Source organism: Coregonus lavaretus (assembly GCF_964263955.1).
Source record: "Coregonus lavaretus genome assembly, chromosome: 13".
Lineage (NCBI taxonomy): Eukaryota > Metazoa > Chordata > Actinopteri > Salmoniformes > Salmonidae > Coregonus > Coregonus lavaretus.
Window position 1 is genome coordinate 14,515,668 of NC_140000.1, and position 19,066 is coordinate 14,534,733.

Genomic DNA, 19,066 nt, shown 5'->3' on the forward strand with positions numbered 1-19,066 from the left:
GACATGGTGGATAAAATGCCACTAGTGCTCAACATGTGACAGGAAGCCTAGCTGCTCAAAGATGGGACGCAAATAAATAAATAAACTCTACTTCTTACATCCACCCCGCTTCGCTCCCCAGCTGCAGAAAACCAAGAGTAAACAAAAACAAATAAATAAAGAATAGATTAAAAATCCATAAAACAATGAAAAGATCATGTTAAAAAGTGCCTCCTCCCCTTTCTCTCTCTCTTGCACTTTCTCTCAAAGGCAAAGGAAATGAAAACAAAGGAATTCTCCACTTAGACTCCACCACTGGGACTCTGGGTCCAATGCCCTGGGGTGTCAATTAATTTAGTCGAGGGATTTGTGGCCTACACTTCCTAATTGAGCACAGTGGAGGCCCCCTTGGCTCTTCGCGATAGGAAGTAGTGCGTTTCATAATTCATACTTTTTTTTTCTTCCATTATTATGATTATTTTTTAATGAGGGTGGTAATGTTGTAAATGCATGCATTTCAGTACTATTGTTGTCTGCTGATGCTGCTGTGCTGTGTGCTGGTGTTGTTGAACTATAAAGCAGAGGCAACCACTGTCGGTAACAGCGGTGGCGGCACATTGAAGTCAAAGCAATTTTTATGTTCGTGTGTTTGAAAATAAAGAAAGACTGGTTCAATGAGAGTCTCATTAGTACTGCTTAATGTGTGTGCTTTTTAAAGCTTAGAGGTTCATGTCGAATTCGCATCCATTCCGTTGAAGCTTCCCTCTAATTTTTCTCTTCCCAGGACCTGACAGAGGGCTTCAGAGGGAGAAAATGACTGGTGTGTGAACTTTATATCCAACAGGGATAAACATGAATGTAATTAAACAGTTGCATCACACAAGTATTTTTTTATTTTGTCTAGGCTACTCTTCCCCACACCTCTGTGTGCATGACACTAAAACTCCCCGGCACGTAACTCCTGCCGATTACACAAATTACCCAGCGACGTCCCGGGAGAGCCATAGACCATAGAAACAACATAGAGCTCTCCTCCACAACCCCAGCGCCTGTCTCCTCTTACAAACCGCCTTCAAACCGCCGTTTATTAATCAATGTCCGCCGTTTCACCGGCCACCACCGTTTCTATTCCCCTTTCTCCGGGAAAGGTGGGGGAAAAGGAAAGTTTTAATTACGCGCCAAACTTTATTCCATTCATCAGATTACCTCTGTCTTGAGACACTCTTTTAAAATTGGTGATGACTAAGGGCTTTCAGAGTACAATAAAGAGAGGAGAGGGGAAAAAAACGTTACCTGCCGACCTCAATATAATAATAATCCTGCTTTGTGTTGGGGAAAAAGAGAGGGAAAGGAGGGAAAAAACACATTTCCTGAAACTCAATTTCTTAAGCGTTGATTAACGCAGCTGCGCAATTAGAGTGAAATGTGAAGTCAGGCTTTTTTTTCAAATTCCACCGCTTCCTCTAGAAAAAGCAGGCCGTGATAAATGAATAAATTATTAATGAGATAACTAATTAATCAATTAATCATTAAGCAAGCACTCTGAACAAGAAGAAGGGGAGGATGGTAGCCAGTAGAGAAGAAAAGAGATGGAGGGATGGGTTGAGGTGTGTGGTATTAGAAAGAGGGGGATTTGGAGGGAAGGGTCTGCCTGTTTGTTCACTCAGTTTGTTTAGTTTTTCCGAGGTGGGAGGGAGGGAGGGAGGGAGAGAGGGAGACGAAAGACAAGAGTGAACCCTACCCTTTCACATTTGTTCAGCTCGTGTCTTCTTCTCTGTAAAGTCCTGACTCAGCTAGTACTGTCTTGTAAGTGCTGATCTTGTAACATCAGGCGTTGCAACTTCTCCAGTACATCAAGGCTGTGGTCATGTGGTTGTGTAATGGTGTAGCCTGGCATAACCTCAAACTACTATGCGGCGGTCTGCGGGCACTGCACGGCGATGTTGGTGGGCGGTTACTGCTGCCACGTGGCCACACGACCAACACCCACGCCCCACTTCCCTCTCCCACAGATAACCCAAAGTTTCCCCTCCCCCCTAGCACCCCACCCCCTGTCTTTAAGTAGGACACCCCATCAATCTTTGATAATGTGCGGCGTGGGCCTCTCCAGTGTGACCAGGGGCTGATGAGACATCGCAGCGGGGACTTGATGTATGAAATGTGGGCCTCGACTGTAATTGTGATCTACTGTAGCGTTTCCAGTCAAGTTTGACCTTTTTTCTTCCATATTAATCGCTGGAGTGAAAGAAAATATGTGTGATCTATTACCCCCTCAGGATCCCCCTTCTCCCCCCTGCTTCCCCTCTACACTTTACTCAGTGCTGGGGGGACTGGCAGATGTCCCATAGTGCACCCACATACAACAGGATATGACACACAAAATATTATTTTATGATGGGATTGGTTTACTGTGGGCCATTAAAATGCAACATAACTATATAAAGCCTATCCTTCTCCACCCTACTCCCACCCCAACCTCCTCCCTTCTTACTCCAGGAAAACATATCCTCAAAGCTTGAACACGAGAGAAGTAGCTTTCATCCCGGCTTGGTATCCTTCCTGGCATTTATTGCTGGCCTTATTAACATAGTTGTGAGTGACAGCGGCAGAGAGAGAGAGAGAGAGAGAGAGAGCGAGCGTGGGGGCTGCAGGGGGAGGGTCTCTAAGGGACCTCTGGAGAGAAGGCTGCTGCAGCCCTGTGGAAGAACAGAGAGATGGGGCCACAGCACAGGCCATCATCCTCAGCCTGCCTGCCTGTTATGCCTGGTAAAGGTCCTTCTCTCTCTCTCTCTCTCTCTTCTCTCTCTCTCTCTCTCTCTCTCTCTCTCTCTCTCTCTCTCTCTCTCTCTCTCTCTCTCTCTCTCTCTCTCTCTCTCTCTCTCTCTCTATCTCTCTCTCTCTCTCTCTCTCTCTCTTACCCTTTATCTCTCTTTGTCCCCCTCCCTCTCATTCATTCCCCCTCTCTCCCTCTTTCCCCCCTCTCCATATCTCTAACTCGGTGTATCCCTGGTGTTGACTGACTGGTGCTGTTTTCTGGCCTAATGGCAGCGTGGAATTGCAGATTTCCTCAGAGCTCAGTGGGTGTGAATAGTTCTTTGTCCTGCTGGCTGGGCTGGCCCATTGACTGGGGGACCTGGACATATGGTCCCTGACTGTGTGGTGTGCTGGGATGTGCCTAGCTGAAGAATGCTGTGGGCTGGGCCCTTGACCTCTGGTTGGCCCTTAACACCTTGCCTGCCTGAGCAAAGCTGGTGGCTTGATAAACTTAACCACTTCATTGTGTCACTCCATTTGGAGTGGGGTTTATTATTTGGGGGGTTTGTTAGTTGAAGGACAGATGTGTGACTGTTTCACCACTCAAACACACACACACACACACACACACAAAGGAAGAGACACAAAGGAAGAGACACACTCAAACACACAGAGATGCAAACAGAGAAAACACACACACAAATAGAAATAGAGAGAGAGACACACACACACACGCACACGCACACACACGTTACTCTGCAGCTCGCCTATCTGCCTGGCTACAGTAATGGATAGAGTCTTGGCGGCGGTGCCAGTATCTTTGATGTCCAGACTAATATTGGGAGAATCTCACTGTGTCTCAGTGCGATAAGGCCTTTAAATTAAGTGTCTAACAAGGACATCCAGGGTGTCCGCAACGGTCACATTGCCACCCAAGTATAACCCCATCAAGTAGGAAAATGGATATACTATCTACCGACACCATGACTGTCCACTCCACACAGCAGCCCAAAAGTTTTAGCTAGCGCAGTTATGCTAAACGGCTATCTCTCTCCTCTCTCTGCAAATACTTATTTTTTATTTTTTGATGCAGTTGGTTTGGGGTCCTGATAAACTAGTGGAGCGTTGCAGGCTCTTAAAGCTATCCGGGGAGATTATCGATCATTAGACAGAGCGTGGAGATAACCCTCTCAGCTGGCCATATCGTCGCCACAGGATATGGAATGAATCACAGGAAGTTGAGATCAATCTACCATATATAGATTGTGCCGCTTGATTAAAGATAGGAGAAAAAAAATCCCATTTGGCTTAAACCACCCCAATGCATGCGAGTGCGTAGAGAGAGGAGATTGGGACAGAGAGAGATTGTGTGGCATATCATATATTTTTCTATTTCCATGACTTGTAGTGTTTTTTTGTTTATTTTTATCTTATATATTTTTTTTAATTCTTTTTTTGTCATTTTTTTCGTTTTTTTTTTTTGGGGGGGGGGGAATGGATCAGCTTAATATTGCAGATAGATTGTATCTTCTATCAATGTAATTGTCTGCATCACTTCCAATCCCCCATGTTTTTTTTATTTTTTTATATATATATTCCCCTTTATTACTTTTCAACCCCACCATCCTTTCCCTACTTGGAGTAAATTAGTGAACAACAATGCCCAGGCCTCTACTTCCGGTCTATACTTACTATCTACACCTTATGGACAGAGTTAATTTTACAATAATAGACTTCTAGTGTTTGCTGAAGCCGCCTCTCTGCCTCCCATTCTATTCCACCACCGCCATGCAATCTGTCCCACCTCCACTCCTTCACTCTCCTCAGCCTGGCCTGCGCTTACATCTCCCTTCTTGAGGAAGGCTTCTTTTAAATCTGAATTAAAACAGACTCCAAACCCCCAGCTCTCCCAGGGGCCCAGCTGAAAGCAGCTTAGAACAATCAAGCAGACGGATTAGAAGTGAGAAGAAAAGAGGAGGAAGGGAGAGTGAGAGAACCGGAGAGAGGGAAAACAACCCAAAGAATGGAATGGTGGAGAAAAATATTGAGAGAAGGAAAAATTAACCCTTTACTCCACCTCCCTCCCTCCCTCTCTTTGCCTTCTTCGGCTCTGCCCCTCCTCTTGTCCCTGACCTATTGACATTCAGCTCTTCGATAGATTAGGCAGCGAGCAGAGCCGGAGGACAGGGTAAACACTATGGGGGAACAAAGACCAACAGGAGGCCACCTTATTGGATTCTAATTATGAGCTGGGGGAGAGCTTGTAGAGGGGCATGTTATAAAGTGATGTGGGACACAAGTTAGAATAGAGGCACTTTACTTTCATCACCTAGCCTACACTCATCCCCCACCCTTCCTCTAATATTTTCTCCCTCCCTCTCTCCATCCCTTCCTCCCTCCATCCTCTCTTTTTCCTCTCTGGTTCTCTCCCCATCTCTCTCTCTCTCTCTCTCTCTCTCAATCTCTTTGCCTGCTCTTTTACATATTGCCTGTGAGAATGGCAAACAGAAGCTTCTCAAAGCACTCCTCGGTGAGCTATTTGTCATCCCCCTTTCCTGGGTTATCTCCCTTTCTCTCCCCTTCTCTTTTAACAAGGTGGAACGAGACTCATCCCCTAGAGGCGGCTGTTTGAGCGATAAGGTTAAAATGGGCTGAAAAATTGGGGAAGATTATTTGATATTGGACAGATTGAATTATCTGGAGTGAGAGGGAGGGAGGGAGGAGAGCAAAATAATTGTTCTGCAGTGCCCCAGGAGGAAGGGCTACCAGTGCCAGTGTGGAGGAGGACAGGAAAGAGAGAGGAAAGAGAGAGGAAAGAGAGAGAGGAAAGAGAGAGAGGAAAGAGAGAGGAAAGAGAGAGAGGAAAGAGAGCGAGAGAGAGAGTTTTATATTAATGGTCAGCAAACTCAAAAACAAGTCAGGAGAAAGTAAAAGGTCTTATTTTTGTTCCCAATCCTCATCCCTCTAATTTGAGTGTTAAAAAACAGTCTGTCCAAGTCTAGCCAGGAATTCCACATATGTGTGAACTTTCTCGCTGACGTTGAGGCGAGTCAAACCCGTTGGCCCCTCTTAGGCTTGTGTTCAGGTCTCTCATGTTCCCACTCGTCCCCCCTCGTCCCCCGGCGCTAATTACAGAGAGGGCTAATTCATGTAAAGTGTCAGAGAGGACCCTGCCTTCACAGGCACACACACGGTCTGACACAGGAGAGAGAACAGGGGAAGAAACACACCCGCCCGCGCCCCGGCAAGAGACAAGCCATCGTCACCTCTGCAGCCTCACAAAGCGATTCATTAATTGGTGTGAAAACACACACACACTCAAAGTACACACACACAAATACACACACTAATGTTATGGGTATTCGGAGAAGCTGTTGCTCGTTAACACATTACCCAAAAGGGAGGGAGAGAGAAGAAATTAGAGAAAAGAAGAGTGGTTGGTTATATGGAGAGGAGAGAGGGAATATTTTGACCCAAGTGTTGTGTTAGTACCTTTGTGGTGTTGGCCAACACAGTTCATGTTTCACACAAGATGGCAGCTTCCTCTTCCATACCCCCGGCCGTAAGTGTGAAAAGGCTTTTCTAGACCACCGTGCCTTTCTAATCAAAGCTTCAGGAAATGAATCAGAAGCCACAGTTCTGATTTGACCCCAGAGGTAAAGGTGGAATTGACATGGCCACCGTTCATTTTCACACCATTAAAACAACCGTCAAGCTTCTATGGCACAACTGAAGAACCATAGACCCCCCCCCCCCCCCCCCCATTCTTTCCTGTTCTCACCTAAGAAAACCATGCACCACTTCAAAAACCTATCCTCTGTTAACTAAACCGAACAAAACACAAAAACACACACCAAACAAAACCTTCACACAACATAGTCACCATTCAAACTCCTGGATGTGCAAGACAAAGGAGCTCCTCTAACTGGCTTTTAAAGACCTCCAATAACAATCAGAACTCTTTTTAATAGAGAGTTCACTCTCTCCAGGCCCTATGGTCTTTCTAAAGGAGTGCTCAGTCAGTTAGGCAGTGTAAGGCAGTTAGGCCATAGTCTATGGAGCAGTGAATGGCTAATCCAGAGTGTGAAGGACCCAGAGCCTCCCTCCTCCAGCTCAGGCTGAATGCAGACTGAATGGGCCTTGGAGTAGGACTGATTGCCCCACATTCTATGGTCAGCTTTTTTAAAAGTAGCCTGTGATTGAGTGGTTCCATTAATGTCCCATTTATCTTTCTCCCCTGCGCCAGAGCTCTGAAAGAGCGGGTGACACTCCTGGACACACCCACGCAGAGAACAGAGAACGGAGCATGCGCTCGGGCGCACGCGCTCACTCACACACACAACAAACACACCCATGCAGAAACCATCTCTCATACACACACACATACTCACACTGGAGTCGTGACTGGACACAGGCTTTTCAGAACCCCAAGGATATTAACACTTTACGTCTATCTATTGCACTATGAGCAACACCAAACTGCCAGCACTACCACTGTGTTAAAAGAAAAACAACTGTGATGGCTTGGTACAATGACTCAATAGTTCTCAAATAACACCAGAAATACTATCAGTCTCTCAACAACTCCATCTGTCGCTCAGCATACATGCTTTTAAAGTACACAGGGCCGGATTAATGCAGGGGTTTACCAGGGCTGAAGCCCCTGGGCCCAGGCCCGTGGGGGGCCCAAGAGGCAACAAATAATTTTACAACAAATAATAATAAAGGAAATATATACCCTCCCCCCCAAAAAAAACACAGGAGCCCGCTCTCAATGTTCAAAATACACCAGAGAGCATAATTTAGCTACAGAGGATCAATAGTTTATAAAACATAACTGTGGATTAAGTTTTATCACAAGCACATACAGGTATCTGCAAAAATAAAGGAAACGCCAACATAAAGTGTCTTAAAAGGGTGTTGGGCCACCACGAGCTGCCAGAACAGATTTAATGTGCCTTGGCATAGATTCTATATGTGGACCTCTCTATGCCAGGAAAATGCACCCCACACCATAACATATACTTTGTATCCCTCGTTTACTCAAGTGTTTCCTTTATTTTGGCAGTTACCGGTATGCCTACAGTCGAGAAGGCTGCAGTTTGGGCAGCATGCATGTCAAATATACAGCTTGTTGCGTTGTGGCCATAGACATATAATCCATAGAATGGTGTTGTAACCTCTTACCCTGTCAATTTGACTGTTAAACTCATGGGTACACTAGCAATGGATGCCAGTCCTGACTTGAATGGGAACTGCCATTTTTGGATTATATTTCTATGGTTCGTTGCAGCTATCGGTTTGCGTTTTTCACGGAAAAATGTACAGTTTGGAAAGCAAATGCCTACTGCTGAAAAGAGAAGACTAATCTGTCTGTAGAACCAATAGATTTTTTTTTTCTCAACAACTCCCAATTAGATTTCTTATCCGGACCTGAAAGTATAACAGGAGCTGCAGGTATTTCACAAATCACAAATTATCTTCCCCAGACTGTAGTTTCAGACAGTAACCTGTAATCATCTCACTCCAGATATCTCTCCATTGAGTAAGCTGAAGGACAGACTGAGGACTGGCTGATCTTCTGTTGTCTGTCTGCAGCTTACTGCTCCACATGTTCCCCACCTCCTCAACCTCACACACTCACAAACCAGGGTGTGTGTAATGATACTGGGGTGTGTGTATAGCAGTGCCAGGGTGTGTGTGCTGTGTCTTCTTAGTGATGGTTTGGGAGGTAGCTGTGTTTGAGGTGTATGAAACAGCGATAAAACAGTGTGTGTTTGTGTGTGTGTCAGGGTTGTGTGTGTGTGTGTCAGGGTTGTGTGTGTGTCAGGGTTGTGTGTGTGTGTGTGTGTCAGGGCTGTGTCTGACAGAGACAGGAGCAGGGCCCTGTGGCCTCACACATGGAGGTTGGAGACCCTCCCAAACAACTGAAAACAAACAGGCATTTCCAGGGACCAGACACTGCCTTTGATCTGGAGGTGAGATGATCTCTCACTCTCTGTTTCCCTCTCTCCTCTCTCCCTCTCTCCTCTCTCTCTCTCCCTCCCCTCTCTCTCTTCTGCTTCTCAGTGGGAATCTATCCCTCTCCCTCTCTCTCTCATTCCTCATCTCCCCCCACTCTCTCTCTACCTCTCTATCACCTTCCCTCCTCCTCTTCCTCTCTCCCCACCTCTCTGCATCAAATGGGGTGACTTTTCAGGCAGCATTGGGCTGCACCTCAAAGTGCAGGCTGTGAAGACAGCTTTTCTCTCCTCCTCTCTCTCATCCTTTATCGCTCCATCTTTCTCTGATTCCTTTACTTTATACCGATACCCCCCTCACCCCCATCCAGATACCGCACCCCTCCTCATCCTCCTCCTCCTCCTCCTTTGCAGCCTTGAACGTTAAAACAGAGAGGGACATTTCCGTCATCTACGCATCTCATTTTATCTGCACCTCTGTATCTATCTCCCTGTGCCCATCTATCTCTCTCCTCTGCCTTTGTCTGTTTATCTATACGTCTAATTATGCTGTCTCACTTATGTAATTAGCGCATAAACAAATGGCTGCCACCCCCCCCCCCCCCCCCCCCCGTAGCAGAGCCCTGAGATAACAAATTATTGAGAACAATGGGTAGAAATGGCTCCTGCACCAGACCACATGATGGATGCAGCCTGGAACTCTGCGTCTCATCCCCCTCTCCCTCCCTCCGTCCGCTCCTCTCTCCTCCAATATTCTCTCCTGCTCTATCTGTCTCTGTTTGGAAACTCCCTGAAAACCTGCAGTATCTATACTCTCTCCTTCTCTCCCTCCAGCACAACTATCCTATCAATAGCAGGCTTTATCATATGTCATAGACTGACACTGTATTCACACTGACATCATATTAGGCAATGTCCTCCCTATTGTGTGTGTGTCTGTAACACTCTCTCTCTCTTTTCCTTTCTCTCTTTCCTCCCTTTCTATCTCTCCTTCTCCCTTACTCCCTCTATCCCTGCTGTTGCCTCTACTGACTCTCCCCCCCCCCTCCCCTCCCCTATCCTCCAGAGCATTCCATGCACCATGGCTGCCAAGAAAACGCTTGGGACTTTCAAAAGCAAACACCCATCATCCTGTAGCAGGAGGTCCCAGTAGCCCCATCTGTGGCGGGAACAATCAGTTCCTCCCACTCCTCCTCCTCTTCCCCCCCCCCCCCCTCTGTATGTCATGCTCCACGCCCCCCCGGGGATCTGATGAGTGCTGGGATGCCTCCGTCGGATGGGTGCAATGTGCTGGAACAATGGAGGGACTAGGGTTGCTTTCAATAAATTAACTGGTTTTCCCGAAATCCCGGTTGCCGTTTTCCCAGAATCAGAAGGAAATAAGCAGCAAAACCGGATTCCTCCAACCAGGATTTTGGGAAAACCAGGGAATTTATTGAAAGTTCCCGGAATTGTGCAACCCTAGGAGGGACTGCTGCTGTCTCCTGGCGGGGGTGCAGGTGTGTAGAGGGGTATAGGGTTCGCCCCTGTCAGCTTGGGAAGCACTTACTGCTCCAGACCCTAACCCTGCTGGAATCCTACTGGAATGTTGTTGGGATCAGGAAAGGCCCCGGCCCATTGATTATTTAGCACTACCTCATAAACTGAGATGGTTTTGGAAGGGGGATCGGAATCACCTCTCCAACACCTCATCCGTCCTTACCTCACCCACACACACACACACACACACACACACACACACACACACACACACACACACACACACACACACACACACACACACACACACAGACACCCAAAACCCCCTCTTCAAAAAACATTATGTGTCTTAAGTCCATCTACCTGGCAAAGGGATACCTCAGGTTCTAATGTTTCGCCTAGAGGCATTGAAATAACCCCTTTCAATTCTTCCTCCCTGGATTCTCACTTCAGTTACATCTTTGTTATTCTTTTAGGTACCCTGTGCTGGGAGAAAAAAAACACAGGGTTCGCTTTACACCAATACAAGCATATCCATTACCTTTAATGCTATGCTGCTGGCAGTGACCCCCCCCCCCCCCCCCCCCCCCCTCTCGTTCTCTCTCACCCTCTCTGTGTCTCTCTCTCTCTCCCCTCCCTCCTCCACTGGCTGAGGCACAGCTCTCTCTCTTTCTCTGTCTCTCTGCTCAGACAAACATCTCCTCCTAACCCCCTGTCCAGAGTATCTCCAATGCCTCTCTCTGTGTGAAGCTCCTGCTTTTCCTCACCACAGAAGTTGGAAACACACCTACCCACCTACCAACTCAGACCCCTATTCCCCAAACCCTCCGCCGCCCCCGGCTGTCGCCCCACCCCTCACCGCGCCTCACATCTCCAACACGGCTCGATAAAATTACCATGTTTGGACATTGAGGGAGCCGCAGTTCAAACCCTGATCGATGAGCTTTGACTGACACCCCTCAGTTGATAGCAAATTGGCTGGCTTTCCTCGCGGCCTTCCACGGAGAGTTTCAAAGCCTTGCTCTAAATTCCCTGCTGGAGGAGAAGTGAGAGAAGAAAAAAGGTTGCTACACTTTCTGCCAACCCTTCACCCAGCTGTCTGCCTCGCAAAACAACCCAGAGAGGCAGAGAGACCTGCCTTTCGCACTGAGAGAAGGAGGAGAAAGAGAGTTTCAGAAGCGGTTTCCTTTCCCGACCGCCGAGCCCAGTATTTTGGTTAACGGTTGAGTCACTATCACAATATTTGCCCTCACATTCCTGTCAGTTTAAACTGGCAGGAAGCAGGAAGATTGAGCTCTTTGTTTGAGGAGGAGAAAGAAAGACAGAGAAAGAAGGACACAGAGAGCGGGGAAGGAGGGGACCTAAAGCCCAGGGGAGCATGGGAGTTGTCCCTCCCTGCACGACTCAACCCTCTGGTCTCTATAATGTCCACCCAGCCCAGCCAGGCCATCGCTTGTTTCCTTGAGTGCATTCCTTTCCCCCTGGTTGGGTTGAGTTTAGTTGGGACATGACATCCTGAGAGATAGAGCGTCATTAATTAGACAGTCGGGCTTTGACTAACCGCTCCATAAAGGGCACATAGCCCCAAAGATGGGAAACACTCATCTCAGCTCAACATCCTCTGCCCCAGTGCATGCCCTTGACCCTGTGTCTTAGTGTGTGTGTGTGTGTATGTGTATGTGTACTATGAGCAACACATAGTTTAGGGCGTTGCTTTGTTAAGCTCCTCATGAGTCACTTATGGATGTGCACACACAACAACCCTCCAAAATAACACACAATGGCCACATCATATTAACGTCCCTCTGCTCAAGAGGAGCCACTGAAAATCAGACCGCATCTCAAGAATGGGTCGAAGTTGGGAATAGTAACGGATAAATAAGTCGAAAATATATAGATAGACAATGAAATAGCTTCTCATGGGATTCATAACCAAATGGGTTTTTCCCCCTTAGTCCCTTTCCAGCTGCCATAATCCCCCCCCCCCCCCCCCCCCCCCCCCCCCCCAACAGGGCAATGTTTAATAGAAGGTTAAGGAACACGGCTAGTGAAGATAACATAACCCAGATATTGCTGCAACATGGGTGATACATTTCAATTTGCTGTTGGTTTCTGTGTCTCGGCAGGAGATAGGAAATTCTTGTCTTGGAGGGCAGGAATTGATTGGAAAATAAAGACGAATGTTTGGTCTAGTATGTCGGAGCTCTCTCTATGCTCTCTGGGTTTCTTGGGTTGGAGGTCTTCCCAAATTGTGATGCATCTCTCTAGAAAGATGTGACACTTGCAATCCTGTTATTTTCCCTAAAATAGCTGGCTGGCTACTGTTTAAACACAGTGGCTGTGCTACTGCTCTACTCTCTCCCTCTGGGCTCTGTTTTAATGATTTGCAAAGAATTAACCCAAGGTTCCCTCTCAGCTCTACCACTGTTTGGAGGAGGAGAATACAGAGAGTAAACAGCCTCTGCTCTCTCCCTACTGTATTCTAATCAGTAGGTGATAATAGAGCCCACTAATCTGCTGGCAGTGGATGGTAGTGTGGCTGTTGTAGGACTGGTAGGGGCCCTCGGCTGAGAGACTGAGGGGCCGGGCGGCATGTGTGTGTGGATGGACCAGTTAGTGGGAAGAGGAAGCTGACACAGCCCCTTCATTGTCCCTGTCTTTATGAGTCACTTCCTGCCAGGATCTTCCTCTGCCCTGGAGGGAAACATATGCAAGGACGTGCAAAGACAGAGACAAGGAGAGAAGGAAGGGAGGGAGAGAGCAGTGAGAGAGAGAGAGAGAGAGAGCAGAGAAAGAGAGAGAGTGAGAGTGAGAGTTAGAGAAAGAGAGAGAGAGAGTGAGAGTTAGAGAAAGAGAGAGTTAGAGAAAGAGAGAGCAGAGAGAGAGAGGGAGAGAGAGGATGAAAAGAGGGGGAGAAAATAGAGAGAAGAGAGAGGAAGCGAGAGAGAGACAAAGACAGGGATGGAAGTGGCCAAGTGCCCCAGCTAGTAGTACAGCTCCAGCATATCTTGCCTGGCTGCCCACACAACACAAGGCCCTCCCTGTTGTGTTGAGCCGTGCCATCAACCACGTCCAGTGAAGTAGCTAACAGCTGATAACAAGGCCCCTGGACACAATACCAAGTTCTTTATCTCTGTTTACCCGCATGGCAAAGCTGATTAGCGAGACAGAGCTTGTTTTATGAACCCCCATTGTTTATTTTCTCCCTCCAATTTATGCCTCTGTACACAGCAAGGTTGTTGAGGGGATGGGGGTTGGGGGCCAAAGATGAGTGAGGAAGACCTCAGGGGCCATTGTGTTGTTTGTCAAGGAGGCGAGGTCCGAGAAAGAAGACAATGCCAGTGAGCGTGACCATGTCTTGGGGCTGGAAGACATAGTAACCCATTGTTATAGCTTCTCCCATCTGCACCCTTGTATGACTGTCTGTCTGTATGGCTGTCTGTCTGTATGACTGTCTGTATATCTGTATGACTGTCTGTCTGTCTGTATGGCTGTCTGTCAGTATGACTGTCTGTATATCTGTATGACTGTCTGTCTGTATGGTTGTCTGTATGGTTGTCTGTCTGTATGGCTGTATCACTGTCTGTCTGTTTGTCTATCTGTATGGCTGTCTGTATGACTGTATGGTTGTCTGTCTGTATGGCTGTATCACTGTCTGTCTGTTTGTCTATCTGTATGGCTGGCTGTATGACTGTATGGTTGTCTGTCTGTATTGCTGTATGACTGTATGGTTGTCTGTCTGTATGGCTGTATCACTGTGTCTGTTTGTCTGTCTGTATGGCTGTATGACTGTATGGCTGTCTGTCTGTATGACTGTCTGTCGGTTTGTCTGTTAGTACCTTCAGATGAGTTAGTTCTGAGTTACTGGTGGGAAAGTGAAAGTGCAGGGAAAGGAGGGCTCTCTACAAAAGGTTAAGATGTGGTGGGGAATGGATATTAATCTTTGTTTTTCTGAGTGTACTGGTCTGGGGGGAATAACTCTTGCAGAGTGACTCACGACTAAGTGTCTACAATTTCACTCAAACCAAAACAAATCTTAAGAGCTCTTATGCCATAAACAAAAATGACCTTTAAAGTTTGATTTGTGCCCCCTCCCCTGAATCATATTCCTTTCCATAGTCTATGAGGACTGTCTGGAAATCAAATCTCCACCAGTTTGAGCCATGGGTCCATTGCAGAGAGCACTCCTAGTGTGGGAATCAAAGTAGGCCAAACTCATCCATATCTTTGCCATGGGTACGTCTCCTAAATAATGCAACAGACTTCTGCACAAGACGGATTCTGCTGCATCAGCGCTATTGTGACAGTGCACCCCCGGTCTGACACTCAACTTGGCTTCTCTTCTCCCTCTCTGCCTTCCAACTTATTCTCTCTCATTTTACTTTCTCCTCAATCCCTTTTTCCCCACAGCAACAGATAGAAAATGAGGGAGAGAGATACGAGGGGAAAGGAGAGAAAGATGGAGAGAAGTTAATGATGCTCCATGGTATTCCCCAGCATTTTCCCGCCACGTGTCAACTTGATCATCATACTGTTAGTTACACTTCTGAGTCCCGTCTCTCTCCTCCTCCCTCCCCCTACAACCCCACTCCTCTGTCCCCCCACTCACTCCGCCCAAGCCTGACTCCTCCACAAGAATTCAAAGCAGCGGAGGTTCATGAAATATGCACGGTCCCCCTAAAACAAACCTCCCTAGCCACACTGCCACCGAATTGTCCAGAAATATTCCTGCCGCACAGCTCAGATCCAGGACAAATCTCTGCTAATGGGGAAGGGGGAGGAGGAGGGTAGAGCGGTCAAGGCAAAGCTATGTGTTCCTCTGATGGCGCCTGTCTAGGCCTCATTGTGTATTTACAGTATGTCCATGGTGGAAGGCTGTGTTTGTTTGTGTGTAGATGAGTTCTACTAGTTACTGATGCCCCACATTCACACATTACCCTCACTGGGCAAGTTCAGAGGAGGATGGTGATGGTGATGCATTTTCAGGGTGCCTCACTGGGTATAGACACGTGTGGTGACAGCCAGGACTTGAGGAAAAAGCAGCGAGGGAAACGTGTGATCTCAGCTCCCAGCCTTTGAACTTGGCCCTATGAGACTCAGCATACCAAAGCTAAAGGTTCCAAAAAAGAGCTCATTGAAGATTACTCGGAATACTGATGCAGGGTGGAATCCAATTCCAGTGGGAAGCCAAGGGACATTCTGAGAAAGCTGCCGTTGCTGCTGCTGTGGAGGAGGAGGGCCACAGAGAGGACATACATATGGATGGGTGAACAAGCATTGAACAACCAAGTTTTCTGGGACTGTGTGTGTGTGTGTGTGTGTGTGTGTGTGTGTGTGTGTGTGTGTGTGTGTGTGTGTGTGTGTGTGTGTGTGTGTGTGTGTGTGTGTGTTGGAGCCTGTGAACCATGCTGGCTGCTGCCCCTCCCAATCCAGCTGCTGTCTGTCTGTCAAGGAATTGTTCTGCTGCTAGTGTCATCTTACACCCCGACCCCTCTACCCCTCCCCTCTCTCTGATGATCTGATGAGAAAAACATGCGTGACAGACACAAGGTAAATCTATGACTACTCTATCATGACAAATGGGACATTGCAGTTTGTTTGCCATTTGTGGTGTTTGTTTATCAGGAATGGATCCACTAGGACCCTGGAACTCTGCTGTTGTTTGTTTGTGCCCCTCACAGTCAATAATTAGGGGAATATTGTATTTCCCAACCCTCGTTGACAATTCTTTAGGAGGGAAAATTCTGTTTGTGCTTGTGTTCCAGTTCCAGCAGGCATTCCATCCCCATCTCCTCTCTCTTCTCCTCCCAGAGGAGAGTGGGTGTCAGTGTGACGACGTTGTGTATTCTGATTCAACATTTAAATTTAATTACTGCCTCCCCATGTGTCAATACCCGACTCTCGTTTATCAAAGACAGTGGGAAGAAAACACAGCTTAACTGCCAATAAACATTTTGTTTTTAATTCATTTACTGAAGCGTTGACCGAAAGCGCTTTACTTTACTCCTGGATGCTCAATGTTAATTGGAAGAAGTAAGATCCTCTGAATCCGAGGGGTCGGGGGATTTGAAGCCTTTATCTAGAGCCGAATCAAAGCCGGCGTTAATAATACACCAAAACTAAGGAAATGTTTGTTTAAAGGCGTGGAAACTGGAAACAACAACACACATGCATAAAAATAGAGCAACGAGGGTTTGGGTATGAAAATATAAATGTTCTATGACAGTGGTCTCACTCAATCAAAGGGCCCTTAGAACCTCAACAGGGGCCTTTGCTGTTTAGGGATGGTGCAATCAAATTTCCCCTCTGGGGGATTAATAAAGGACTATCTTATTTTATAGAATAACGCAATAGCCTATATTGCCTACTGTGCTGTAATATTGAGGTTAATTGCAATTTCTCTATGGAAAACGTACCCTAAAGGTTTTATTTGCTCTATATGGGATGTACTTCTGTTATATCAGGCATATTGCTTAACCATTCAAAGACCACATCAACTGCTTTTCTGGCACATAATAACACACACACACACACACACACAGCCAAGATTAGTAGCCTATCAAAAGAAAGACTCACTGTTTTGAACTGTAGTATGTGAAACCTCCTTTCCCAAGAGGCACACTAATTGGACATTACATTGACTTGTAAGTTGTGGCCCTCTGTAGCTCAGCTGGTAGAGCACGGCACTTGTAACGCCAAGGTAGTGGGTTCGATCCCCGGGACCACCCATACACAAATTAAATGTATGCACGCATGACTGTAAGTCGCTTTGGATAAAAGCATCTGCTAAATGGCATATTATTATTATTATTATTTTACAGCGACAGTAATAGTAAAGTATCATTGGCATAGGCCACTATACAAATGATTGACACGCCAGTGTTGACTCCCATCAGACGATTGCCCCCGGTGGCTGAAGTGCGCGGTTGCACAGATAAAAGAAAAATCATTGTGCTTTATTTCTAGATCAATAAATTATTGACCTTTTCTGTGTAGCCTAGTCGTGTTGCAGCCTTTTCCACCTGGCTGCGTTTGGCTATGAAATTATTAATTGTAGACTTGTGTTTAAAAGCCTTTGCAGAAGTGCATCTCAAATCCAACCCCATGGCTGTTTATGCACTTACAACGACAAGTAGCCTGGCTGTCCCCCCTTTTAAACCTATCGAACGCTATTTGGTCTAGACTTTCGGCTGAGTGAGGTCGGTGATTAAACTTTGTAGGCTAGGTTAGTCTACATTGTTACTTTCCATATAGAATAATAACACAATAGTGTTGTCTAATAAATGACAAATACATATTGCATAATAAGGTAGTAAACATTTGAATATGAATGAGATTATTATTAGCCTCATGCCCCCCTCCCCCCACAGTGGCCTTTGATAAACTTTTATTTTTTAATTTTTTTAGTCATTTAGCAGATGCTCTTTTCCAGAGCGACTTACAGTTAGTGAGTGCATACAAACTTCTGAAAAGGTAAGCTAAAAAAGAGATTGAGAGCTTGCTGTGGCGGTCTTACAACATAATGTGGTTTCCTCACTCGCTTAAATCCCCATGCAATTCCTCTCTGTGCTTAAAATATGAAGCCCATTCAAAATAAATGAAATAGGGTGAGAGAGGGGGTGTATGGGGTGAAAGAGGGGGGGGGGGGGGTGTCGGGTGGAGAGGTCGAGCCTTGGTGCATTTTAAGGTCTGCTTGGCTGCATTAGGGGAGTGTTCCCAGTTTATCTCTACTAGGCTTTGCATGTTGCTCGTTTCAGCAGAAACGAGCACCATATTTCCCCCTCACATCTCATTTGAAATTATGATCGGCGACACCAACCTCATAGGCTACAATCCTTTGCCTGGTAGCCTAGTGCGAATATCTAGAGGCGGCTATAAACTCTTTCTCTCTCCATCCTCTCTTTTATCTCTCTGCTTTATCTCTTTATTTCTCTTTCTCTCGCTATCTGTCTCTTGCTCTCTCTCTTTCACTCACACACACACACACCACTTGCTTCAACAGCGACTTTTGATGTCACTGCAGACCTCAGTGGCAACAAGCCCGTATTGCACGAGTTTTGGTCTGTCAGCATCGTCTATAGCCTTAGGTCTGCCTACCTATGTGGACTGTTTCCAAACACACGATCAGCGAAAATCCACCCCGCATAGCCTACACCAGCTAAATAGCCTAATGTATAAAACAACAAAAACCGCATCACCTCGCCAATGTGCGCTTTGGTAAGGATCCGCGCAGTGTCATTCAACCGGTACCCCGGATCAGTTCTTTCAGCAGCGGAACTTTGTCTCAACATCCCTAGAAAAACTACAGTCCCGCAGAGCAAAAGCAGAGCAGGAGTATTATCTCCTCTCTCTCATCCCCGTCAGTACAGCGCATCCACTAGACTACAGTTTGACGCAGCGCGCCCTGAACGGAACGCGGAGGGAGCATCTCATGAGTTTATAGCAATAACGCAGAAAAACAACCAGCAAAAAAAAGTGACAATAACGGTTTTCTTACCTGTTCCCATTAGGCAAAGGACAAGGTAAAGCGGAAACATTTTCTCTTGTCTTCTGTCGCCGGTTCGGCTGTGTTTTCCCCGAAAGTGTGGGACGGGAATCTATTGTTCCGTCAATGCGACTGGTGTGAGGGCTGCCGCTTACTGGTTATCCTCCACCGCCGTGCAAAGCAATATCACTGCTTGGGTAAATCAAACTTACTGGGCGACGTCCCTGTCTCTGAAATCGTATGCTTCTCAAAGCACTGGCATTGTCTGAACACTTTGCAAACAGTCATTTAGGAATTATTTTCCATAGTTAGGAACTTTTTTCAGTAAGACAGCGTATATGTATCCTCTGTCCGATCGATGTATTCCTCTTCCCTCTCAAGTTGGTGCTACTGACTGCTTTTGAATGAA

General features: G+C 46.6%; 1 protein-coding gene across 1 annotated transcript in view; it reads right to left on the reverse strand.

Moving 5' to 3' along the window:
• The window catches only part of LOC311140165 (kin of IRRE-like protein 3), a 33,487-nt gene extending 14,769 nt beyond the window's left edge, over positions 1-18,718 (reverse strand). The window contains exon 1 of the mRNA XM_084175107.1: positions 18,670-18,718. Within this exon, the coding sequence (XP_084031233.1) occupies positions 18,670-18,709 (40 nt within the window). The 5' untranslated portion in view covers positions 18,710-18,718. The remainder of the gene's footprint in view (positions 1-18,669) is intronic.
• Between the last annotated feature and the right edge of the window lie 348 nt (positions 18,719-19,066).